This window comes from Palaemon carinicauda, chromosome 5 (assembly GCF_036898095.1).
Source record: "Palaemon carinicauda isolate YSFRI2023 chromosome 5, ASM3689809v2, whole genome shotgun sequence".
Classification (NCBI taxonomy): Eukaryota; Metazoa; Arthropoda; class Malacostraca; order Decapoda; family Palaemonidae; genus Palaemon; species Palaemon carinicauda.
In genome coordinates, this window is record NC_090729.1 from 192,261,110 (window position 1) to 192,287,709 (window position 26,600).

General features: G+C 40.4%; 1 protein-coding gene across 1 annotated transcript; it reads left to right on the top strand.

The window, feature by feature from the left end:
* Positions 1-921: 921 nt before the first annotated feature.
* Positions 922-24,632, top strand: LOC137641690 (SET and MYND domain-containing protein 4-like). The gene is made up of 4 exons (XM_068374490.1): positions 922-1,148; positions 3,321-4,073; positions 4,506-4,630; positions 23,195-24,632. Exons 1-4 carry the CDS (start codon positions 1,085-1,087, stop codon positions 24,335-24,337), a joined length of 2,085 nt encoding a protein of 694 aa, XP_068230591.1. The 5' UTR covers positions 922-1,084; the 3' UTR covers positions 24,338-24,632.
* Positions 24,633-26,600: the final 1,968 nt, after the last annotated feature.

Sequence of the window (26,600 nt, forward strand, 5' to 3'; positions counted from 1 at the left end):
TCCATTAATCTGTCTAACTCGTTACCTGTTTACAAACAAAACAACAGTATATCTATATTTACTGGTTCTGGTTTAAATGCCACTCATGAATGGCAGGGGCAAGGGACAGTGACATTGCCCTATCGAGTAGGACAATGCCTAGAGACTGACCATATATACATATGATCTGCGCTCAGCCCCCCCCCTCCACCCAAGCTAGGACCAAGGATGGCCAGGCAATGGCTGCTGATGACTCAGCAGATAGACCTATAAGCTTTCCCAAACTCCCCATCCTTAGCTCACAAGGATGGTGAGGTCGCAGGGGCCAAAGGAACTAACGAGTATGAGCGGGACTCGAACCCCAGTCTGGCGTTCGCCAGTCAGGGACGTTACCACATCGGGCCCCCCTCCACCCAAGCTAGGACCAAGGATGGCCAGGCAATGGCTGCTGATGACTCAGCAGATAGACCTATAGGCTTTCCCAAACTCCCCATCCTTAGCTCGCAAGGATGGTGAGGTTGCAGCGGCCGAAGGAACTAACGAGTATGAGCGGGACTCGAACCCCAGTCTAGCGTTCACCAGTCAGGGACGTTACCACATCGGCTACCACAAACTTGTTATAGAATTATGATGCTTTCCCAGTATGCAACACCCTTGACTCACTACAGTTTTATCAATGTTTTTAAATCATATTAATCCTTTTTTCCATTTGTCGTTCATGTAATCCTTTTAAATCATATTAAGCCTTTTTTTCCATTTGTCGTTCATGTAATCCTTTTAAATCATATTAAGCCTTTTTTTCCATTTGTCGTTCATGTAATCCTTTTAAATCATATTAAGCCTTTTTTTCCATTTGTCGTTCATGTAATCCTTTTAAATCATATTAAGCCTTTTTTTCCATTTGTCGTTCATGTAATCCAACGTTTTCCAATCCGTAGATCGTAACTGTCTCGCGCAGGACTCGAAGATGGTCGAAATGGCATTCAGGATTCGTACACTTCCAAAGACAAGAAACACGACTGGCTACTTGGAGGATGAATCTCTGTAGGTGATAAAGGCATTGCTAGAGATAATTTTCAATCACTGAAGGACAGATTATTGAAGGATGACGTCCTTCCAGAAAATCTACGCCAAATTCAAAGGAGCTCTTTTAGAGGGATGGCAGACAGGTTGGTATATTTTAAATCGTTATTTTAGGGGGAATATTTACCTTCTGGATATTTTATGTTGCTCCTAATTCAAATAACTTTCTGGGTATTTTATTTTGTTTATAATTCAAACAATCTTCTGGATGTTTTATATTGCTCATAATTCAAACAATCTTCTGGATGTTTTATATTGCTCATAATTCAAACAATCTTCTGGATATTTTATGTTGCTCCTATTTCGAATAACTTTCTGGATATTTTATATTCATAATTCAAACAATCTTCTGGATGTTTTATATTGCTCATAATTCAAATATTTACCTTTTAGATATTTTATGTTGCTCATAATTCAAACATTTACATTTTAGATATTTTATGTTGCTCATAATTCAAGCATTCACCTTCTGGATATTTTATATTGCTCCTAATTCAAACAACCTTCTGGATATTTTATATTGCTCATAATTCATACATTTACATTTTAGATATTTTATGTTTCTACGATTCAAACATTTACCTTCTGGATATTTTATATAGCTCCTAATTCAAACAACCTTCTGAATATTTTAGGTTCCTCTTAATTCAAACAACCTTCTGGATATTTTATATTGCCCATAATTCAAACATTTACATTTTAGATATTTTATGTTTCTACAATTCAAATATTTACCTTCTGGATATTTTATATTGCTCCTAATTCAAACAACCTTCTGACTATTTTAGGTTCCTCTTAATTCAAACAACCTTCTGGATATTTTAGATTGTTCATAATTCAAACATTTACCTTTTTAGATATTGTATGTTGCTCATAATTCAAACAACCTTCTGGATATTTTATATTGCCCATAATTCAAACATTTAAATTTTAGATATTTTATGTTTCTACAATTCAATCATTTACCTTCTGGATATTTTATATTGCTCCTAATTCAAACAACCTGCTGAATACTTTAGGTTCCTCTTAATCCAAACAACCTTCTGGGTATTTTATATTATTCATAATTCAAACATTTACCTTTTAGATATTTTATGTTGCTCATAATTCAAACAACCTTCTGGATATTTTATATTGCCCATAATTTAAACATTTACATTTTAGATATTTTATGTTTCTACAATTCAAACATTTACCTTCTCGATATTTTATATTGCTCCTAATTCAAACAACCTTATGAATACTTTAGGTTCCTCTTAATTCAAGCAACCTTCTGGATATTTTATATTGTTCATAATTCAAATATTTACCTTTTAGATGTTGTATGTTGCTCATAATTCAAACAACCTTCTGGATATTCTATATTGCTCATAATTCAAATATTTACCTTTTAGATATTTTATGTTGCTCATAATTCAAACAACCTTCTGGATATTTTATATTGCTCCTAATTCAAACAACCTTCTGGATATTCCATGTTGCTCAAAATTCAAACAATCTTTTGGATATTTTATGTTTCTAATTCAAAGAACCTTCTGGATATTTTATATTTTTTCATAAATCAAACATTTACTCTCATAGTTCAAACATTGGCCTTCTGGATATTCTATATTGCTCATAATTCAAACATAAAGCTTCTGGATATTTTATGTTTCTCATAATTCAAATATTTACTTTCTGGATATTTTATATATATTAAAGTTCAAACATTTTCCTTCTGGATATTTCATATCGAATGCTAACAATTCAAATATTTACCCTCTGGATATTTTATATTACTCATAATTCAAACATTTACTCTCATAGTTCAAACATTAGCCTTCTGGATATTTTATATTGCTCATAGTTCAAACATTTGCCTTCTGGATATTTTATATTGCTCATAGTTCAAACATTTGCCTTCTGGATATTTTATATTGCTCATAGTTCAAACATTTGCCTTCTGGATATTTCATATTGCTCATAGTTCAAACATTTGCCTTCTGGATATTTTATATTTCTCATATTTCATGCATTTACTGTCTGGATGTTTTTGCCGCCTGGATATTTTATATTGCTTATAATTATACCTTGAACATAATACTATATCACTGGAATTTAACTGAATAGGAGAAGTGGTAAATCGTTTGTGTATTCAAATGTTTTAGGTCAAATATTTTCCCTTCTTAATTGTTGCCATTTCTTGATATTTTATTTTGTTTATGATAATGTATTCAACCTAATGTTTTCTTGTTAAAAAAAAAAAAAAACTATAACAGGAGAAGTAGCCGCCCAATTCGGACCCACAGCGTCCCTGGAGTCTATGTTCAAGTACCTATTAACTCTCCCGGAAGCTCAGCAGTTCCTCCAACCGCCACCAGGTGACAGCCGGATCAGCCGGAAAGGAGCCGTTGAAGCGGAGAAATTCCGCAACGAGGGTAACCGGTTTTACCGCGAGAAGAAACTCGACAAGGCTCTGTTGGCTTACAACTACAGCATCTTGGCAGCTCCCCATCCTCCTATGGTTGGTGGGTCCTACAATGTCAAGGGAGATGAATATGAAGTACTAGCTCTAGGCTATGCGAACCGCTCTGCTCTTCTGTACGAGACGGGGCAGTACGAATCGGCTATGGCAGATATTGAGAAGGCCTTGGTATTCGGTTACCCTTCCAATCGCAAGCACCGACTGTATGAAAGACAGGCTAAATGCCTTCTGGCTCTTGGGCGGTCGCAAGAGGCTCGTAAGACGTTGGAGGAAGCCATCAACCTTCTAAACACGCTCTCTTTGGAGGAGAAGGAATCTGCAACCATGACGGATTCCATGAATAAATTGCTCACAAAATGCGAAAATAAGAGTTTTGAAATAGAAAGTACTATGGATGCTTGTAGCAAGTTGTACTATACAGGACCCATAGCTCCTCCAACTGTTAATTCACCACAAGAAAGTGCACCATGCATGAGCAGTGCTCTGAGGATTGCTTACACACCTGCTCGGGGACGCCATCTAGTGGCTGAAAGGGAAATACAGCCAGGTAACTTCTATTACACACATCAAATATCAGCTTCATTTCTGAAGATAGTTTGCTTCCATGCAGTCTTTAACAACCTGATATCACTTACATATAGCAAATGTATTGTTTGATGTTCTTACCTTGTCCAGTTAGGCAGTTTGTTACAGGTGTCCAATATAGAGAAAGTTAATAGCCAGGTTACAGGTTACAGAGTATTCAAGATAATATTTAATATAAATAACCATATTGATAAAATCAATTCTATCAGAAAAGTTGTGATATCAGTATTACAGTGTATTCAATAAATCAATTGCTTTCTTGTAAAATCATATTCAAGACATTTCAGTCATGAGTCTTTCTGACCTATTTGTATAATCATAAGATTTTGCATTCTTGTGCCAATATTCGTTTGCTTGAATTGTGAATCATAGCTATCTTTAAACAAATTTACAGGCGAGATACTGATAGTGGAAGATGCTCACACAGCCGTCGTCAAATTAGGTGCCACTTTACGAAGCCATTGCTCAAAATGTCTGCGACGTGCTCCTATACCCATTCCTTGTCCAACATGCTCACTTGTAAGTACAGGTAATATTATCAGTCCTTAAGGATGGCTGGTAATACTGAGTATTAATACCATTACTTAGGCTTGCTTCACACGAGCATATTGATGCCATGTGGTTTTGTTCGCATGGATTAGAAATCAATGAAGATCAATGAGGCCCTACACTGCCCGCTTGGAAATTCTACCGAGTGGCAGGGAGATACTAGCTGCGTGCACTGCCAACCTGCGCGGTTCCAGTGTAGTCCCTCATAGAAACTACGAGGCCACTTGCGACAAAATCCTCTCGTGTGAAGACATGCCTCTTAACGAGCGGGAAAATTCTGTACAGAAAATATCTGCTCTTACGAGTTAGCCTTAATAATGGTTATTAATACTAAGTATTTGTATCAATCCTTAATGAGGGCTGTTAATACTATGTATACCAGTCCTTCAGAGTAGCTGTCAATTTTAAGTATAATCATCAATATCCTTAAGAGTAGCTGTTAATATTACGTATTAATATCATTCATTAAGAATAGTTGTTAATACTGTACTAAGTATTTATATCAGTCAATTAGAGTAGCTGTTAATTCTAAGTATAATAATCAGTCTTAAGAGTGGCTATCAATACCAAGTATATCAGTTCTTAAATGTGACTGTTAATGCTAAGTATTACTAACTGTCTTTGAATATGGCAGTAAATACTAAGTATTGTCATGAGTCCTTAGAAGTGGCTGTTATTATTAAGTATTTATATCAGTGGTAACTACAGGGGAATTAAACTAACAGAGCATGGTTGGAAAGTTTTTGAGAGGATTCTAGATGAGACATTGAAAGGTTGGGAAACAGCAGCATGGATTCGTAAGGGGAAGAGGGACTGTAGATCCCATCTTTATAGAAAGATATCTACAGGAAAAAAGGCTAGATGGAAACTAGAAGCTCTTCTGTGCTTTAGTAGATCTAGAGAAGGGATGTTTTTGGTGCCTTATGAAGAGGAAAGTCTCGGAGAAGTTGGTTAGTATGGTAGAAATGGTGCACAAAAGAACAAGGACAAAGTCATAACAGCAGTTGGGGAAACAGAAACCTTTGAAATTAGTATTGGATTACACCAGGGGTCAGCATTAACCCCATTTTTATTTGTGGAGGTTATGAAGGTGTTGAGTGAAGAGTTGTGGGAATTACTATATACAGATGATTTGGTGATAACTGCTGAAAATAAGAAAGACTTACAGAGAAGGGTTGTAGAGTGGCAAGTGACTTAGGAGTAGGGTGGCTTCAGAGTAAATGTGGATAAGACAGAAGGTATGGTGAGCAGTAAGGCAAGTAGGGACAGGAGAGCCATGGAGGAAAGTTGAGGCTCGGTTATAAAACAGGTGGAACAGTTTAGATACTTAGGATTAACTATAAGTCGGGAGGGAGGATGTGAGGCGGAAGTTAAGAATAGGATAAAAGCAGCTTTTGGGGAAGTGGAAGGAGGTAGCAGGAGTGGTATAAGATAAGAAAATGCCAATCAAACTGAAAGTCAAGATCTATAGCACAGTAATAAGACTAGTTTTATGAATCTGAAGCGTGGGCTCTTGGACAAAAAGAGAAAACAAAGCTTGGAAGAACAGAGATGAGAATACTGAAGTGTATGATGGGAATATCACTCTTTGAAAAACTGGAAAATGATGACTTAATATGTCAGGCGTAGTAAAGATCACAGAGAGGATGGGAGTGTCACAGCTGGGATGACGTGGGCACGTGTTGAGGATGGATGGTAGGGAGGGAGTGAGGAGGGCTTTGGAGGAGCATGTTAGGGGGAGAAGATCGAGAAGGAGGCGGGGAATTAGATGGTGAGATAAGGGGAAGGATGATATGGAGAGAAGAGTTTGATGGAAGAGGATGTCTTGGGTAAAAGGCATTGGAGAGGGTGCATCAGTCAACCTAGGTGGATTAATACTAGTAATAATCCTCCTAGCAGGCAACCAACCCCTTAATGCAGGGATAACGGAGAGAAAGAAGATTAATATCGATCACTAAGTGTGACTGTTAATACTAACGGTTAATATTAGTAATTTAGAGTAGCAGTTAATGTTATGTATATTTATCTATCTTTAAGAGGGGCAGTTAATACTATTATTATGTTCTCAAATGCGGCTGTTAATGCTAAGTATTATAAATAGTCCATAAATGTGGTTATTGATATTAAGTATTAGGCCTATCATCAATCCTTAAGAGTAGCTCTTGATAATATTAATTAATATCAGTCCCTAATAGTAGCTTATATTTATTTTAGCTGTTAATATAAAGCATTATTACCAGTTTTCAAAAGTAGCAGTCTTTAAGTACTATCATCAGCCTTTCAGAATAGCAGAACAGTACTAATCATATTAGGACACTCCAAACTCAAACCATTATTCTCTAGTCTTGGGTAGTGTCATAGCCTCTGGTATCATGGTCTTCCACTGTCTTGTGGTAGATTTCTCTTGCTTGAGGGTACAGTCGGATACTCTATTCTATCCTATATCTTCGTCTCTTTTTAAATGTTTATAGTTTATATATATTATGAAAGATTTACTTTAATGTTGTTACTTTTCTTAAAATATTTTGATTGTTTATTACTTCTCTTGTTGTTTATTTATTTCCTTTTCTCACTGGGCTATTTTCCTTGTTGGAGCCCTTGGGCTTATAGCATCCTGCTTTTTCAACTGGGTTGTAGTTTAGGAAGTCATGATAATAATAAGAAAAGTCTGCTGTCATCAGTCAGAACTACATCGATGTAATTATAGATGCCTTCTGCTCACTTAACCATTGTTTTTTCTAGTAGTAAAAGTAAATATTGGAAACCATACATGTCCTCCTGCTACAACATTAAGACTCGGAGCAATTTCGTAATTTTACAGTATTTTGATAGCAAGATCAGAAATACGGTTTCAGATTCGTAACTTAGGAAATCATGGAAAATGGGATGAATGAAGAGCTAGGCCTAATAAGAGTTTCCTGTTCCGGAAAAAAGGCGTAGGTCTACAGGTCTAGGGGTTATGGTATCATAATGGAAACGTTCCTGCTTTCCAATATGTTGCCCTGGTGTTCGAGACCTGCTCAAGATCAATAGATTCTTGTAGTAGAGTCTGCAACCCCATCATCGTTTTGAGCTAGAGATTGAGGATTTTGAGGGAGACTATAGGTCTACTGCTCAGTCATCAGCAGCCATTGCCTGGACATCCCTGGTCCTAGCTTGATGTAGAGGGCAGTTAATTCTAATAGCCAGGCCTTCTCCACCATGAGGCTCAATACTACACAGTATTCTAGAAGTTTTATTCCAGCTGTTACCAAGTTGTGGAATGATCTTCCTAATCGGGTAGTTGAATCAGTAGAACTTCAAAAGTTCAAAGTTGGAGCAAATGTTTTTATGTTGACCAGGCTGACATGAGTCTTTTTATTGTTTATATATGACATGTCTGTTTTTGACATTGTTAATAGTTTATATAGGACATATCTGTTTTGACGCTGTTACTAGTTTATATAGGACATATCTGTTTTGACGCTGTTACTAGTTTATATAGGACATATCTGTTTTGACGCTGTTACTGTTTTTAGAATATGTTGTTAATTTATTCTTATCATTTATTTATTTCCTCATTTCCTTTCCTCACTGGACTATTTTTCCCTGTTGGAGCCCTTGGGCTTATAGCATCTTGCTTTTCCAACTGGGGTTGTAGCTTGGCTAGTAATAATCATAATGATTGGGCTGATCATATGGTCAGTCTCTAGGACATTGTCCCGCCTTGCTTCTTCTATTCATGATCGCCTTTAAATCTCTAAGAGGATAAAAAGAATCATTATAAATTTGTTTACGATTAAGTGACAGTCATGTTGATAATGAGAGAATTGTTCCCAAATGAAAATCATAAAGACTGATGCTAGAAATGGACTAAATGCTTAATCAATAAATGGTCTAATTTTAGCTAAAGAAAATGGATGCAAAACTGCTTGCCTTGATTAGCAACCAAAAAATAGGCCTTGGCAGTTATATTGATATTTAAATACCCATATTTCTTAGTGCAGATATTTAATTCCTATTATATGCACCATGAGCATAAGATTCATAATTTTATTACATTTATATCAAACTCTTAGTATTTTAGAAACATTTGCAAATGCCTGTGAAGTAACTAGAAAATATTGCATCCCACATTAGTAACAATTTTGCGAAAGAATTTTAGTTATTTTGATAGATATAGAAATTCCCACCTCAGTAGCAATTTAGCAGAAGATAATTACTTGATTGATATAAAAACAACACACACACACACACACACACATATATATATATATATATATATATATATATATATATATATATATATATATATATATATATATATATATATATATATAGATAGATAGATAGATAGATAGATAGATAGATACAGTATATTTATATATATTGGATACTTTTTTAATTTCCTTTTTGGGCCTGGTGACCATATATATATATATATATATATATATATATATATATATATTAATTTTTGGATACCTATTATTTATTGGATGCTTGTTTTAATTTCCTGTTTGGGCCTGGTGACCACTGGAACCATTGAACCAGTGTTGCCAGGTATGGGGATTTATCCCTAGAGTTTGGGATTTTGGGTGTCTGATGGGGATATTCTGTTCAAATTTCTATGAAGAAAAAAAGACGAGTAAACTTTTATATTGTTGCAATTAATTTGCTTGCGCTTATATGAAGTATATTGAGTAATTTCTATTTTAGTAAAGCCTGCGTGATCAAGACAGAGGAGAACATATTTGTGGAAATGGGGATTTTTAGGTTGTTTTGGGGATATTTTATGAGTTTTGGGGATTTTTATACTAACCCATCTGGCAACACTGCATTGAACGCAGAACTGAAAACAGTACAGTATTGTTAGTAGTGTCTTGTGTCTATAGTGTTTTTTCAAGAAAATTCTCTAATTTTACCACCCAAAACGGCCTCGTGAGTACATGATGACTGCGTTATTGAATATAAGAACATACTTGACCATATACAGCAAGAAATACTCAAGGTAGGCCTTTTTATTTAAGTATATTAGGTTAAAATCGAAGACATGTATTTGTGATTGGTCTATGCAAGGTTGGAGTAGGTTACAGGCATCCTTGTGAAGTGTAGCCTTCCTTTTTTCAGTTATAGGTCATGGAGGTCATTTTCTTATCAGACGAGTAAATTATAGTACCTTAAGGTAGGTTATGTTAGGATGTAGCTTTTTAATTCCGGGATAAAAAGAATATGTATTAGGCCTAGGCCAAGTGTCCCTATATTGTGGTATTCAATACAATAGTCTTATCTCTGCTCGTCCCAATTTTAATTGTAGGTTATAGGTGCTGAATTGTGTTCTATTTTCTCTAGTTATTGTTTCATTAAGTTTTTTTTTATTTAAAATTCCGTAATTTTTAGGTTTGGTGATCAAGTACCCCAACTCGGGCACTAAATGCGTTTGGTATTCTATGGTTCATATTGAATTCTTATCTTGATCGAGACATTAAAATTGTCCAGGTTAACCTAATTTTTCCTTATGTGTCATCTTCGTATAATAGCCCCATAAATTTACCAGTAAATTTGCAGACAAGTTGAGCATGTCTTTAGAGAGGAAAATTGCCAATTTCCATCAAGGATAGGCCTACATCCTAACCAATCTCATCTAACCTAATGTAGGGTGTCTGATCCAAACATGGCCACTCACAACCTAACCTATTAATCTTGCTATACTTTATAGTATGTTAAAGCAGGATGTGTAGTTTCACAACATTCATTGGAGCCTTTGTAGGGTGACGGCCAGATCCCATAGAAAACGGGAATATTCTGAACTGTGGCCGTCGTTTTAAAAACGATTTTGGCGGGAAAAGCTAACTTAAAAACCCACATAACCTATGCTAAAAGCCATATCCTTACCCAGGGGGGCTTCGCCCCCCTGGACCCCCCACTTACACAACAGTTTCTTTACCTACGAGTACGACGGGAGAAGCTAACTTAAAAAACCCACCTAACCTATGCTAAAAGCCGTATCCTTACCCAGGGGGGCTTCGCCCCTCCGGACCCCCCCACTTACACAACAGTTTCCTTACCTACGAGTACGACGGGAGAAGCTAACTTAAAAAACCCACCTAACCTATGCTAAAAGCCATGTCCTTACCCAGAGGGGCTGCGCCCCCCTGGACCCCCCCTTACACAACATATTTAAGATTTGTAGACCATTTCCAAACATTTTTATTCTATACAAGATAAGTCGGAGCGATAATAAGCAAATTAGGACGCTTGGCCGTAGCGCTGCAAACTACCCCATTCATTCTGTTAAGACGAAATGGTTTACAGTAGCCTTTCATATAAGGTTAGTATATGTACCGTATTTACCATAAGGTTAATATGATACTTTAATTACTAGCGAAAATGGAATTCGCTATAAGAAATGGACGATTTGGCTAGTTTATCATTTTTCTCTATATGTTTACTGGGGGCTGGTGAATAATAAACTTGGGTATCGGTCGATTAGAATGTGAAGTACAGTATTTCTCACTAATCCGTTGTTTGTTAACATTTGGGAGACTGATAGTGAGTTATTGGCCTTGCACATGCATTGTTTCAATTTTGTGAGCTGTTTTTATTTATTTATTTTTTTTTTTTGTATAACAATCATTACTTGGCTTTTTTAACTAATAACGAGCTTCCAAATATTTATGCACAAGTTCCCGGATGTTGTTCAACAGCTATTTTTTTTTTACACCCTCCCCTTCAGTTTCAACTTCACTAGCATCACAAAAAACGGATTTTGAGCGAAGCGAAAAATCTATTTTTGGGTGAGATAGCTATGTCGTCCTGATGGAAGGTTCCTTCAGTAGCTTCCTTGGGTATGTAGTTAAATATACCCTAGGAAGCTACTGAAGGAACCTTCCATCAGGACGACATGGCTTGAGCCCAAAAAGACGTCTCTAAGAGGGAAGTACCATCTATTTTGAAATTTTATTTAAATTCAATCTATGTCGGCAATTGGTTATGATGAAAACATTCTCCGTTCAGTGTATAGCTATTGTTGCTCGTGTGAAAGTAAAAAAAATCCCCAAAATAATGACCCCCAGGCTCGCGTGCGCAGCACATCCATGTACAGTTGCTGAAACATAGGAGCAGTGAGATTGTTATTTGGGAGTGAAGCGAGCCACAGCGGAGCAATTATCATTAGAAGGATGCGAAGTGAATCATAGAGAGTTGATACTTTAATATTCATTCATTTACATGAACCATATATTTTTCCAACTGATTATCTTGTGTTTGTTTTGTATTTCCGTCCTTTATTATTGCTGCAAATCACTGTTTTTTTTTTTTTTTTTTTTTTTTTTTTTTTTTTTTTTTTTTTTTTTTTTTTGCGCTATTTCCCCACCCCCCTAAAAAGAAAAACTGGATTCCCACTGGTGACTTCCATAATTATCATCATATTTACATGAACCATATATTTTTCCAATTGATTATCTTGTGTTTTTGTATTTCCGACCTTTATTATTGCTGCAAATCACTGGTTTTTTTTTTTTGGGTGGGGGGTGCTATTTCCCCACCCCCCTTAAAAAAAAAAAAAAAAAAAACTGGATTCCCACTGGTGACCCCATAATTGTCATCATATAAGGGGGTCCAAAAACTTATAAACGGTTTGTTTGCCCCAAGTAATCATGGTCAGAAATGCATAAACCAAGATAGCAAGTAGGAAAAATATACGGTTCATGTATTTGACTAGAAATTAAAGTCTCATATTATGGTACTTTAATTTCTAGCAAAATTGGAATGTTCTATAAGAAATGAATGAGAGGTGGCTAGTTTGGCATTTTTCTCTATATGTTTTATGGGGGCTGGGGCAGAAGTTAAAAGGAGAAGTCTAATTTGGAGTCCATCGTTTACTGTACTTGTAGTAAATTGATTAGGAGTTACTACAGCATCCATTGTTTGCATTCGCTTTAGCCAGATTTTTTTTTTTTTTCATTAATCATTATCTGGGTTTTTTAACCAATCATGAGCTTCCAAATATTTAACCACTAATTCCCGGATGTTGTTCTTCAGCAGCCACTTTTTTTCCATCCTTCAGTTTCAGCCTGACTACCATCACATAAAGACATCTCCAATAGGGAAGTACAGTACAGTACCATCTATTTAAAAATTTAGTATAATTTCATCTAATTCGAGAATTGATTGTTGAAAACACTCTCCGTTCAGTATATAGCTTTTTTTCTAATGTGAAAGTTTAAAATATCCCCGAAATAATGATTCACAGGGCTTGCGTAAGCAGCATATCTATGTACTGTACCACTTACCAGAGTAGAGGACAGAGGAGCCGTGAGGTAATGTTAATTTTGCGAGTGTAGTGAGCCACGTAGGAGCAAAAATCATCAGAAGGACGTGAAGTGAACCATAGATAATTAAGATTCTTTAAATTCCAGCCATTTACATGAACCATATATTTTTCCACCTGGTAAACTTGTATTTATTTTGAATTTCTGACATTATTATTGCTGCAGATCACTCTTTGTGGGCATTTTCCTACCCGAAAACCCCGTTTTCACACTGGGGTCCCTATAATTGTCTTTATATAGGCCTAAGAGGTCCAAAAACTCATAAACTGGTGCTTTTCCCCAATAATCATGGTCAGAAATCCATAAACACAAGATAGCGAGTAGGGAAAATATTTGGTTCGTGTATTTTGCCAGAAGTTAAAGTATCATATTTTTGCCAAACCATTCATTGGAAAAATATGACAAAAACTTTTCAAGGTTTAATCAATTCAATCAATTTTTCTCTGTTCATTAATGAGGAAGTTAAATCCTTGGGTATCATAGGTCTGTTTAGGACAAATCACATACAGTATCATATAATAATTTTTGAATATTAAACTTAGCCGGTGAATATATAATAGCTGACGTCTCGGACGGCTCGACAGATACCAAAAAACTCGCGAGCGATCGCCGTGAAGGTTGCGGGTGTGACCACCAGCGCCGACTATCGGCCAGATACCGCATATACTTGTCAAGTTCTCCAGTTCTTCTCTGTCGGTCTTGTCGACAAGTTGGTTCCGCTCGCTGATGACCTTGAGTTTTCGACCTTTTTGGTGAAGTACTTTATTTTGGTTTTTTATGGGCTTTCGCTGTGACTAGTGTTTTTTCTTCAATTAAACTCTTGAAACCCTTTTTTTGGCTAGTGTTTATTGTTGATGACTTTGGTTTTGACTTGGATTTTCTCTGATTGTTCAATATGGCTGACCCTTCTCCTATCCCTGAACCTAAATATCGCAACTGTGCGAGGGATTGCAACAAACGTCTTCCCAAGGCCTCTATCGACTCACATACCGTTTGTTCTAATTGCCGGGGTAAATCCTGCCAATTAGGAGATCGGTGTGATGAGTGCGTGGTCTTGTCGGAATTCGACTGGCTTGAATATGACAAATATACTCGTAAGCTGGAGAGAGATAGGGTGAGGAGAAGCTCCTCTAGGTCGTTGAAATTTTCCTCCTCCCATGCCCCCGAACCTAATCCTTCCCCTGTAGTAGTTGTTCCTGAACCCCCTACTAGCACTCATGAACCGTCCACGCGGGATATGTTTCTTGCGATTCAAGCTTTAGGCGAAAAAGTTGAGTCCTTAGCATCGGACCGTAACCAACTCATGTCAGATGTTAAGTTGTTGAAGTGTCAGAGTGGTAAAACAGAAAATCGTAGTGATAAAGTGATAAGTGCGCAAAGTGTATTTAGTGTTGCGACCGAGGGTTCGTCTGTTCGTGCTTGTCGCTCCCCTAGTCCGAGACCTCTTTCAGGCTCCCCTGCACCAGGGAGAAGTAATGTCGTAGGACTTAAGGGGATAAGAGGCTTTAACCAACGTACAGACGTTCCCTCTTTGGTATCGGACGTTTCTCGTCAAGATCGCCCTTACCATAAGACGGGTGAGACTGTGTTCTCCTCGTCCTCCGAAGACTTATCGCACAAGAAACCTTGGCGCAAGGTTTCTAGACCCTTGAAGCGAAAGTCAGTCCCTTCAGGACAGGTCCAGCATCCTGGCTGTAGCCATTGGGACAGCTCTGACCTTTTGCAGTCGTCGGAAGACTGGTCGCCTATTAAGCGCAAGCGTAACACGGGGTCCGAGGGTCGCGGTAGAGGCAATGTTTTGCCAACACAGACGTTACCGACGTCACGGCCCGTTCCGACTCCCGTTGATCCGAAGTAGGTTGTCCTGCGGGATATGCAGTCTAAGCTTGCCTCCCTTATGGAAGAGTATGACGTTGAGCAGGTTCGCGATGATCCTTTGCTTTCGAGTCGCCATTACGCTGAACGAGACTCTGGCCGTCAGCCGCCCAAACGAGTATTTACTCCTCCGTTTGACGTTAGTGCTGACGTTTCTAGTACTTTGAAACGTGATGTCAGTAGTCTTTCACGTCAGTCACGTGACGTGGATCCTCCCTTGCTGCAGTCTCGTACTGACGTTCAGCTGCTGCCGCCGCAGCCCCGCACTGACGTTCGCCGACCGGCTCCGTTGCCTCGACGTGACGTTTAGCGTCAGTCACCGCAGTCGGAGGTTGTTTTGCCTGCTCAGTCTATGCAGTCAATGCAGTTCCGACGTGACGTCGAGCGTCAATCAACTTCAGCTGTTGTTGTTGGTCAGTCTCAAGGATTTCAGTCCTTTCAGCAGCGGCGTGACGTCGCTTCCTCTTCTGCTACTGCTGCTCCTTTGCTTGTGGACATTGCCTGTCAAGCGTTGCCGCCTCGGCAGGTCTCTCCTTTTCATGAGACTTGGCAGTTGTCGGACGAGGTTCCGTCGGATGAGGAAGTCGCTGATCCCCTTCCAACTGATATTCCTTTGGGGACTTTGTCAGACGGAGAGGAGCCTAAAGCTGCTCAGCCCTCTATGGACTTTAAAAAGATCATGCTGATTTTTAAGGATCTGTTTCCTGACCATTTTGTAACTGCTGCTCCTCGTTCGCCTCCGTCAGAGTTTACGCTAGGCCTAGCTACTTCGACGCCGTCGTTTACTAAGCTAGTGCTCTCTCGCTCTTTTAAGAGAGCTTTGCATTTGCTAGGCGATTGGTTGATCACCAGGAGGAGTTTGGGGAAGACAGCCTTTACTTTCCCCCCTTTTAAACTGGCTTCTAGAGCGAGCGTCTGGTATGACACGGGAGAAGTTCTCGGCTTGGGAGTTCCTGCCTCTGCCCAGGGAGACTTCTCAAGCCTCGTAGACTCTCCCCGTCGCCTGGCCATGAGACGCTCTAAAGTTTACTGGTCCTCTTCGGACCTTGATCATCTCCTCAAAGGGGTTTACAGGGCCTTCGAAGTTTTTAACTTCTTAGATTGGTCGCTGGGAGCCTTGAGCAGGAAGATCTCTTCGGCCGACAGTGATGTTTCCGTGCTTATTATGTCCTGCATGGACAAAGCCATCCGTGATGGCTCTAATGAGCTCGCCGCTACCTTTACGGCAGGAGTCCTTAAGAAGAGGGAGACTCTTTGCTCGTTCCTTTCGGCAGGAGTAACTCCCTGCCATAGGTCGGAGCTTCTCTTTGCCCCGTTGTCATCTGCCTTGTTTCCTCAGCAGTTGATCAAGGATATTGCGGCTTCTCTGGTGCAGAAGGACACCCACGACCTGATGGCTACGTCGGCGCGCAAGGCTGCTCCTTCATCGTCTTATGTCGTAAGACCCAAGCTCGATACCCCAGCTACGAGGTTTATCCCGCCCTTTCGTGGCAGAGCCCCCAGTAGGGGAGGCGCTCGTGCCGACAGTAAAAGAGGCAAGAGGAGAGGATCCAAGTCCTCCCGTGGCAGAGTCTGACTGCCCACGTCCTCAGACAGCGATAGGGGCCAGACTAAACAACTTCTGGCAGGCCTGGGAGAAGAGGGGTGCAGACCGAGAGTCTGTGTTGTTGCTCAAGGAGGGGTACAAAATACCTTTTGTACGGAGACCTCCTCTAGTAACAGTTCCTTTAGACCTCTCTCCCAGGTGTCTCAGTTGCTAGAGAAGGGAGCGGTGGTGAAAGTCTCGGACCTTCAATCACGGGGATTTTACAACCGTCTCTTCCTAGTCCCAAAGCATACAGGAGGTTGGAGGCCAGTGCTGGATGTCAGTGCGCTCAACGTTTTTGTTGTCAAAACAAAATTTACGATGGAGACCACGAAGTCCGTCCTAGCAGCGGTCAGAGAGGGAGACTGGATGGTCTCTCTCGACCTGCAGGATGCGTACTTCCACATTCCTATACACCCGGATTCTCAACCGTATCTGAGGTTTGTATACAGGAATGTGGTGTACCAGTTCCGAGCACTGTGCTTCGGCCTCAGCCCTGCTCCTCTTGTTTTTACGAGGCTCATGAGAAATGTGGCAAAATTTCTTCATTTATCGGGGATTCGAGCCTCCCTGTACCTGGACGATTGGCTACTCAGAGCCAGAGCGTCGTCCCGTCATCGCTGTCTGCAGGACTTTCAATGGACGTTGGATCTTGCAAAGGAGTTGGGACTGTTAGTGAACTTAGATGGGGATGGAGATTCGCAGTCTAGCTTTTCGGGCTTTTCCGTCTGCCACCAGGATAGATCAAGCCTTGCTCAAAGTCCGCCTCATGCTGAGAAAAGACCGTTGCTCAGTGAGAAGTTGGATGAGCCTCCTAGGGACTCTGTCATCCCTGGAACAATTTATCTCGCTAGGGAGACTTCACCTTCGCCCTCTCCAGTTCCATCTAGACTCCCATTGGGACAAGAGCAAGACTTTGGAAACTGTTTCAATCCCGATCTCCGAGCCAGTAAAGACGTGCCTGAACTGGTGGAACAGCAACATAAGTCTTTGAGAGGGTCTGTCCCTGGCGGTCAAGAACCCAAACCACGTGGTATTCTCAGACGCGTCGGATTTGGGTTGGGGAGCGACTCTGGACGGTCTGGAATGTTCGGGTCTTTGGACGTCGGATCAGAGGAGCCTTCACATCAATTGCAAGGAGCTGTTGGCTGTTCACTTGGCCTTGACGAGTTTCGAGAGTCTTCTCCGAAACAAAGTGGTAGAAGTGAATGCGGACAACACCACAGCCTTGGCGTACATCTCCAAGCAAGGAGGCACTCACTCCCACACACTTCGTCATCGCAAGGGACCTCCTCATCTGGTCAAAGGATCGAGGCATCTCACTGTTGACAAGGTTCGTCCAGGGGAAGTTGAACGTCTTGGCGGACTGTCTCAGTCGGAGAGGTCAGGTGATCCCCACAGAATGGACCCTCCACAAGGACGTGTGAAAGAGTCTTTGGATGACTTGGGGTCAGCCCACCATAGACCTCTTTGCGACCTCTTTGACCAAAAGGCTCCCGACCTATTGCTCTCCAGTCCCAGATCCAGAGGCGGCCCACATAGATGCCTTTCTGCTGGACTGGTCTCACCTGGACGCGTACGCATTCCCGCCGTTCAAGATCATCAACAGGGTTCTGCAGAAGTTCGCCTCTCATGAAGGGACGAGGTTGACGTTGGTTGCTCCCCTCTGGCCTGCGAGAGAGTGGTTCACAGAGGTACTTCAATGGCTGGTAGACGTTCCAAGGAGTCTACCTTTAAGGATGGATCTCTTACGGCAGCCCCACGTAAAGAGTCTTCATCAAAGCCTCCCCGCGCTTCGTCTGACTGCCTTCAGACTATCGAAAGACTCTCAAGAGCTCGAGGATTTTCGAAGGAGGCAGCCAGAGCGATCGCGAGGGCTAAGAGATCATCTACTATCAAGGTCTACCAGTCGAAGTGGGAGGTCTTCAGAGATTGGTGCAAGTCATCCTCTATTTCCTCTTCCAGTACCTCTGTAGCCCAAATTACAGACTTTCTCCTGCATCTGAGAAATGTTCGCTCCCTCTCTGCTCCCACTATTAAGGGCTACAGGAGCATGTTGGCTTCTGTGTTCAGACATTGAGGCTTGGATCTGTCAAATATTAAAGATCTCCAAGATCTCCTTAAGTCCTTCAAGACCTCTAAGGAGCGTCGTATGTCAACTCCTGCTTCGAACTTAGACGTGGTCCTAAGGTTCCTGATGTCCGACAGGTTTGAGCCATTGCATTCAGCCTCCCTGAAGGATCTCACCCTAAAGACGCTTTTTTTGGTGTGCTTGGCTTCGGCTAAAAGGGTCAGTGAGATCCATGCCTTTAGTAGAAACATCGGCTTCTCTACAGATAAAGCCACATGTTCGCTTCAACTTGGTTTTTTGGCCAAGAATGAACTGCCTTCTCGTCCTTGGCCTAAATCTTTTGATATACCTTGCCTGTCAGAAATCGTAGGCAACGAGGTTGAAAGAGTACTGTGCCCAGTTAGAGCTCTTAAGTTTTATTTAGCTCGTACTAAACCTTTACGAGGTGGGTCTGAGGCCTTATGGTGCTCCGTTAAGAAGCCCTCATTTCCCATGTCTAAAAATGCTTTATCGTACTTTATTAGATTTTTAATCCGTGAGGCACATTCTCATTTAAGTGAGAAAGATCGTTGTTTACTTAAGGTCAAGACGCACGAAGTGAGAGCGATAGCAACTTCGGTGGCTTTTAAGCAAAACAGGTCTCTGCGAAGTATTATGGACGCGACCTTTTGGAGGAGCAAGTCGGTGTTCGCTTCATTTTACTTAAAAGACGTCCAGACTCTTTATGAGGACTGCTACACCCTGGGTCCATTCGTTGCAGCGAGTGCAGTAGTGGGTGAGGGTTCTACCACTACATTCCCTTAATCCCAATATCCTTTTAATCTTCTCTTGAAATGTTTTTAATCTTGTCTTGGGTTGTACGGAAGACTGGGAAGTCTTTCGCATCCTGTTTGATTTGGCGGGTGGTCAAATGTCGTTTCTTGAGAGCGCCCAGATTAAGGGTATTGATGAGGTCCTGTTGTATGGGTGGTCGCCCTGGATATAACAGCTCCTGGGAGTCTTTCAGCATCCTGAGAGGATGGCTGGGCTTCGTGAGGAAAGCGGGCTAATAAGGCAGAGTAATCGTCAGAGTCAGCTTCCTTACCAGGTACCTATATTTAAGTGGGTTTTGTTATGATATAATTGTCAAAAACTCATGAGCATTTACGCCTTTATTGCATTAATACTGGTCTCTACCCACCACCATGGGTGTGAATCAGCTATTATATATTCACCGGCTAAGTTTAATATTTAAAAATGATATTTTGATTATAAAATAAATTTTTGAATATACTTACCCGGTGAATATATAAATTAAAGGCCCTCCCTTCCTCCCCGATAGAGACCCAGCGGACTGAGAAGAACTGGAGAACTTGACAAGTATATGCGGTATCTGGCCGATAGTCGGCGCTGGTGGTCACACCCGCAACCTTCACGGCGATCGCTCGCGAGTTTTTGGTATCTGTCGAGCCGTCCGAGACGTCAGCTATTATATATTCACCGGGTAAGTATATTCAAAAATTTATTTTATAATCAAAATATCATAATTATGGTGCTGGATATTATGGGGAAGGCAGACTTGCAAAACAAAATGTTGATATCAATATTAAACAGGAGCTAAGATTGTGGTGCTTTTGTCATTGTAGGCACTGAATGGCTTCATAGGACCCAGTGCCGGGTTATGTCGCCAAAATCTGTAAACCCAAATCTTAAAAATCAAACGGGTACTGTATAGGATTCGTGTGGTCTCCCTCTCTCTCCCAGGCAATTCTCTCATTTTCTGTTTTCCCCAGACCTTGGATTACCCCCCTCTGATTTTTATGAATACGGCGACTAGTGAAAAATAAAAGTTAATGACTTGGTCTATTAAAAAAGCAATCAACAAGCAGTGAGGGACTGTGCGAATTAGCGAGGCAGATACACACTTGGGCGTTAGACAACACAATGCAACTGTCAGCAAGATACATTCCTAGCAAGAAGAATGTATTAGCCAAAACACTTAACCACCTGGGGTAGGAAGTAGGGGCAGACTGGTCTCTTCTACCAGCTGTAGCAGAAAGCTTCCTGCCTTTTGGGGCTCCCCAATGTTCGACTTGCTTGCAACACATCTGAACTAGAAGCTTCAAGTGTACGGTTCTGTTCTTCAGTGCCAGACCAGGCACAGCGATGGAGGGTGTGTTCCATCGTTCCTAAAGCAACTTGGTTGCTTATACTTTTCTCATTCTATCTGTTTCATCATATCAATAAAGAGTTGAAAACCTCAAAAGTCAGGATAACCCTGGTGGCTCTCAAGTGGCCACAAGCTATATGGTTCAGCAATCTGCTAATGCTCCTTGTCAAAATACCTAGAGAGTTACCCCGGTGACCCAACCCCCTCTGTCAGCTTCACCTGCTGATTTCAAAACTCTGTGGCATCTCTGTCACTTCACCCACAGCAGTTATCCAGTATCTCCTCTGAGTGAAGGGCTTTTTACGAGGCACTGCAAGGGGGAAGTATGGATATCTGTTGCAGTTTAGCAGGGGAAGTGTGCCATCTTCTGCCATTAGTATCATAGACAAGATTTTTATCTGGTTGTAGCCTCTATGCAAGTAGAGAAATTGCTGATTTCCATGTCTTTCTTTGCTGGGAGAGGGCGCCTCTCAGTCGCTACAGTAAAGGGCTATCTCTCTGGTCTGAGCCAGGCACTCAGACTGAAGGGCTTAGACATTTTCACCTCATGGGAACTGTCCAAACTTTAAAGAGCTTAACAGTCTTATCCTTCAAATAAACTTTGACCACCTGATTGGGACGTCACGAATGTCCTGGGATCTCTCGAGAGCCCTGAACAAACCTCTCGAGAGGCTGTCAGAACAGCCGTGATCTGACAGTGAAATCCAGGTTTCTGCTTACCTTGGCCTCAGCAAAGAAAGTTTGAGCGTTATACAACATTTTGTATATAATTGGTCACACTGAGGGATGGAAGGAGGCTTGTTTTCCTTTATTCTGCAGTTCGGAGTGAAATCGCAAAACCCAGTGATTCAAGATCCTAGGTTTGAGACTTTCTCCATATCCCGTAAGGAAGCAACTAGTAATTAAGACAATCTGTTGCTTTGTCCAGTGAGGGCATTGAGACACTACCTCAAAGAACTTGGCACTTCAGACCTGAGCACCAGAAACTGTTCCTTCCTCTGAAGGTTAAGAGACTGACCTCCATCTCCTTCGAGCTTTGGGAAACTATCAAATGTCTCGAGTGATGCTCAAGGGGGTGGTCCCTCACGAATGAGGGTCCACGAAGTCGGGAATATCAGCTCGTCCTTACCTTCAGGGAGAATCTTTTTGTGACAGTTTACAAAGGCCGGACTCTGTAAACACCAAATGGACCTTCACTGGCCACTACCTCCGTGAATATACCTTCAGGTCCTCATTACATATTTCTTGGGATGGGTGGTATAGCAAACTTAGCTCAAGTAGTATCGTGTCTTGGATAACGGTAGTGACGTAATTCTAGAGTGAAAGGTAAGAATAATTAGCAAACTAGCAATTTTCCCGTTCCTTTTCCCCTCTCTTGGGGTACAGCAAGCATACCGTTATGCTGTTGGACCGGATGCTAGATGCAGGTAAATTATGTACCAGAGTGACTACAATTTTGAGTTGTTCTTAAAGTATTTCACCCATCCTCTGACCAAGGTGGGGGATGGACCTGTTATATACACATTAATCATATAATGCCTATACACTGGAAAGCATATCTTGTCGGATATAGAATCTTTTTCTTCATTGACTTACAGTTTATGGTAATGACCTACCCTAATTCTTATTGCATCACTAGAAGTTAGGGAGTTGATAGGAGTCATGGCTTTTGCTCCTCCTTAGGACCAAACTTCATTGTTATTTCTCAGGTCAGTTTACTAAGCCAGTTTTGGTGATAAAGACTTCCTCTCTCTTAAGGATAAATTTCTTATTAAAGGTCAATTTTAAATTGATATGCATTTTCCTTAATTATACAAACCTGAGGAGACCTTTCAAGTTCAGTGGCCTGCCTCAGCCACCCCACAAGCACTTAGGTCAAAGGTCAAAGTGGAGGTTGCTCTACCTGTAAGGTGGGTGGGGCTTCCCTGCCACCGGGTGACCACCTATGTCTACCTTATTTAAAGTCTTAACAGCCTTTCAAGCTTCATTGAAGTCATACTTCAATTAAAGGTCTTGAGGTTTGTATAGTTAGGAAAAATACAAATTACTTCAAGATTTCTGATATTTGCCATATACCAGTCATAGAGGTGTGTATTACCATTTTATTATAGTAAATAATACTTAATCAATCAAAAGGTTACGACTTTGGGAAATAAGGGTAGAGGCCAAGAAATGTGAATATTTGCAGATTTTATAGACTGTGGGCTTGAACAAGTGGCTAGACGATTCTTCTTAATTCCATTGAATTGTTAAAGCTTATAGTCATACAAAGGAGGAGCCTTTGTTAAGAAAGTTTTAATTTTGAATGAAATTAAAATATTTATTATCCTGAATTTCAGGAATAAAATAGTCAATCATTCTTCATATGATAATGATCATATCTGGTGTTAGCATCGCTTTTGAATACAGGATAGTTTAAACACTTCAAAGTTATAGAAGTATTCTTTCAAAGCTAAGACACTGCAGTTTTACTTTGTATAACATGTTATAGCAAATAAGGTTCTGTGGTAATTACATCTCGCTAACATATCCTTTCTTAAATCAGGTGGTATTCTGCAGTGACAAATGTCGTAGTGCTAGCCTAAGTGGAGGTCACGGAGCAGAATGTGGAGTGCTAGCCGCGTTAGTGGCACTCCAGCTGGACCCTGCTCCTGCTGTAGCATTTCGGGTTTTAGCATCGACCAATCTTCCAACTCTCCGGAATCAGGTAACTTCCTATCGTCGAAGCACTGGTGGTGGATTAAAACCGTTGCTACAGTTGACTCAGGATTACCGAAGTCTGTACCATTTGGAAGGACACGCAACAGCACGACCAGAAAGTCAGCTACAGGAGGTAGCTGCTATTGCTTACATTCTAACCAATATATTGCTAGAAAAATGCTCTAATTTTCTAACAGATGTTAATGGATCAAGCATCACACCCACTGAAGATGATATCGTGTTGGTTGGAAGTCAGCTGATGCATCTTATCTTAGGAATTGAATGTAATGTCCACAGCACAAAAGAGGTAGAAGTTAGTACTGATAATAAAGCTACAGCAATTAAAAAAGCCAGAGGGAGAGAGGTTGGCTGGGCTGTGTATTGTGCGTTGAGCCTGATAAATCACTCGTGCATTCCTAATTCATTAACAACTTCTCTAGGTAGTACAAAGTTTTTGTATAGCATCAGTATCATCCCCAAAGGCGTAGAGATTACCGACAGTTACGGTGAAAGGTATGTCAGCCACAGTAGGGCAGAAAGGCGTAAAGCTCTTCAAGACCATTACTTCTTTTGTTGTGGTTGTGCAGCTTGTCAGTCAGACTGGCCAGTGTACCAAGAACTTCCTGAGAAACCTAGTCTTCGTTGTCCTTCCTGTTGTCAAGTCCTTGTTGGGTTCCAGTGTATGATATGTAAACTTGTTTGTACCTCTGATAGTGCCCTAAAGAATGGAATCAAGTTGTACGATGCCCCTAAGACCCAATTACAGATAAGTCGTACCTGGTCAGAGTATTCAAAAGCTGAAGCTGAAATCCAGCTGGGTAAGATAAGTGCAGACTTGCTTGCAAAAGTACTTGAAATGTTAACCCTGTTAGATAAGTACACTGTACATCCAAACAAAGCTTACATAAGTACCCAAGAGACATTAATGACATGTTTTGATCTCATGGGTTCTGTCGTGTACAAAAACCCAACAAATACTGGTACTTGAATGCAATGAGCTTTCCTGCCGACTGTGAACATTTATGAGTGCTGAGAAATGTAGTGATATTTTCTATCTGTGTTATAATATTACAGTATATTTTTTACGTGAATTTTAGACTAGTGTGTGTGGAGTAGGACTAGACAATGCTTTTGGTAAACAATTTGTGGAGTTTTTCGTGATGCTTCACTTGGAAGTTTTGTTGCAAGGTTATTACTACAGTAACTTATTGTTGAAAAGTATTTTCTTATCTAAATCGCTTATACATTTGAAATGTTGGTCATCAAAATAAAAGTTTTCTTTTTACAAATTGTGCCTTAATAGAACCTTATAGAACATAGAATCTTTACCATTCAGAGGCTTCAGAAAAAAAGAAACATCATATACATACATACATATACTAAGGCACTTCCCCCAATTTTGGGGGGTAGCCGACATCAACAAATGAAACCAAACAAAAAAGGGGACCTCTACTCTCTACATTCCTCCAGCCTAACAAGGGACTCAACCGAGTTCAACTGGTACTGCTAGGGTGCCACAGCCCACCCTCCCACATTATCCACCACAGATGAAGCTTCATAATGCTGAGTCCCCTACTGCTGCTACCTCCGCGGTCATCTAAGGCATTTACTTTTAACTTTCATTATCTGCAACAGATGTAATGACAAATGCTACAGTCTGAAGGGATACTATAGAAGGAGACCTAATTAGTACTTAACCCTTTTACCCCCAAAGGACGTACTGGTACGTTTCACAAAACCCATCCCTTTACCCCCATGGACGTACCGGTACGTCATTGCAAAAAAATGCTATAACTTTTTTTTTTTTCATATTTTTGATAATTTTTTGAGAAAATTCAGGCATTTTCCAAGAGAATGAGACCAACCTGACCTCTCTATGACAAAAATTAAGGCTTTTAGAGCAATTTAAAAAAAATATACTGCAAAATGTGCTGGGAAAAAAATAACCCCTTGGGGGTTAAGGGTTGGAAATTTCCAAATAGCCTGGGGTGGGGGTAAAAGGGTTAAGAACTGACAGCGCTGGCTTTGATATAGCTTAGGAGAAAGAATTCAACATGGAGAATCATTAATGAAAGTTTACCTAAGCAAAAGATCAAAGTTACTAAACGGAATCTGTTCCTATTTGGTACAAACCCACTTCTTTTAGTAGGGGTACGATTCTGGCGACAACTAGTACGGCCAATGAAGAATTATCAAGGTTCTGGCATCCGCCACATAGTACCACTTTAGGCCTGGGCCAGCCAGATCGGCTGGCCTCTATGGCGATTCGGGACGAGTGACTGTTAAGACATCTCCCACCGCAATGTTTAAGAAGCCTAGAGAGAAGTTAATAGTATCCAGGAATGAAGAAGTTGAAACAATGGAGTTTGAGTGAAAGTATGGATGGCATCAATGAAACATATGGCTCTGTGATATCCAGATGAAGCATATTTAAGAGAGCTTAAATTGTTGTAAGCTAATTTAATATTGAAGACTAGAACGAAGGTAAAAGGAGCTTGTCAGTAGAAGCGAAATATGGAAAATATAAATTGAAGAAGATAAAAATGGTTGCAGTATTAGGAAAATGTGAATGAATATATCTAGAAGTATTCGGTGAAAGTCACTGAAAGAAGGTAAAATATACAAAAGGCAGCAGAAATATGTGGAGTGACATCAGTGAAGAGTACAGTCATGCTAGAAAAGTAGCTGAAGGAGGATGTAAAAAAGCTAAATCTTGTGCACTCTGTAAAATTAAAATGGAAATATGAAAGTTTAATTTTTTTCGTTACAGTATTTCAATATTTACTTAGTGATAAGGCTATTCATACTTAATTTGATATGTCCCTTCTTGGCACCATGGAACCTAAGGCCTAATAGTCTCCAAAGTCTGTCCTCACCCTATTAAATGCATTACAAATACTGTAGTACACCACCACTGTGCTGCCTATAACATTCTCTGCAGAAAGAAATTTATGAATTAAAGGGACATTGCCACCCCCTTAATTCTGTGAACCTTCACTTTAGCCAGTCTGGGGCTGGATTTTATATATTATTAGAGCCTTCGGGAATGATACCATGGTATTCTTTGATAAAGGTCTAAAAGGAATTTAGACCAAAACAAAAGAGTAGGTTTGCTCCGTAACTGACATACAAACCACGCTATTTAATAGGGGTATTACTTTCGGCATAGCTGAAATGACGAGCCATTAGAATTTTAACGAGGGTTTACTATCCCACCGCTAGCTAGCGGGGGGGGGGGGGGGGGGGTTAGG

Excerpts from the sequence above, each read along its gene's own strand:
- LOC137641690 (XM_068374490.1), top strand. The coding sequence starts at position 1,085 with ATGACGTCCTTCCAGAAAATCTACGCCAAATTCAAAGGAGCTCTTTTA. Across the intron at positions 1,149-3,320 it reads TTTAGAGGGATGGCAGACAG|GAGAAGTAGCCGCCCAATTC; the intron begins GTTGGTATATTT and ends AAACTATAACAG. Across the intron at positions 4,631-23,194 it reads CTTGTCCAACATGCTCACTT|GTGGTATTCTGCAGTGACAA; the intron begins GTAAGTACAGGT and ends TTCTTAAATCAG.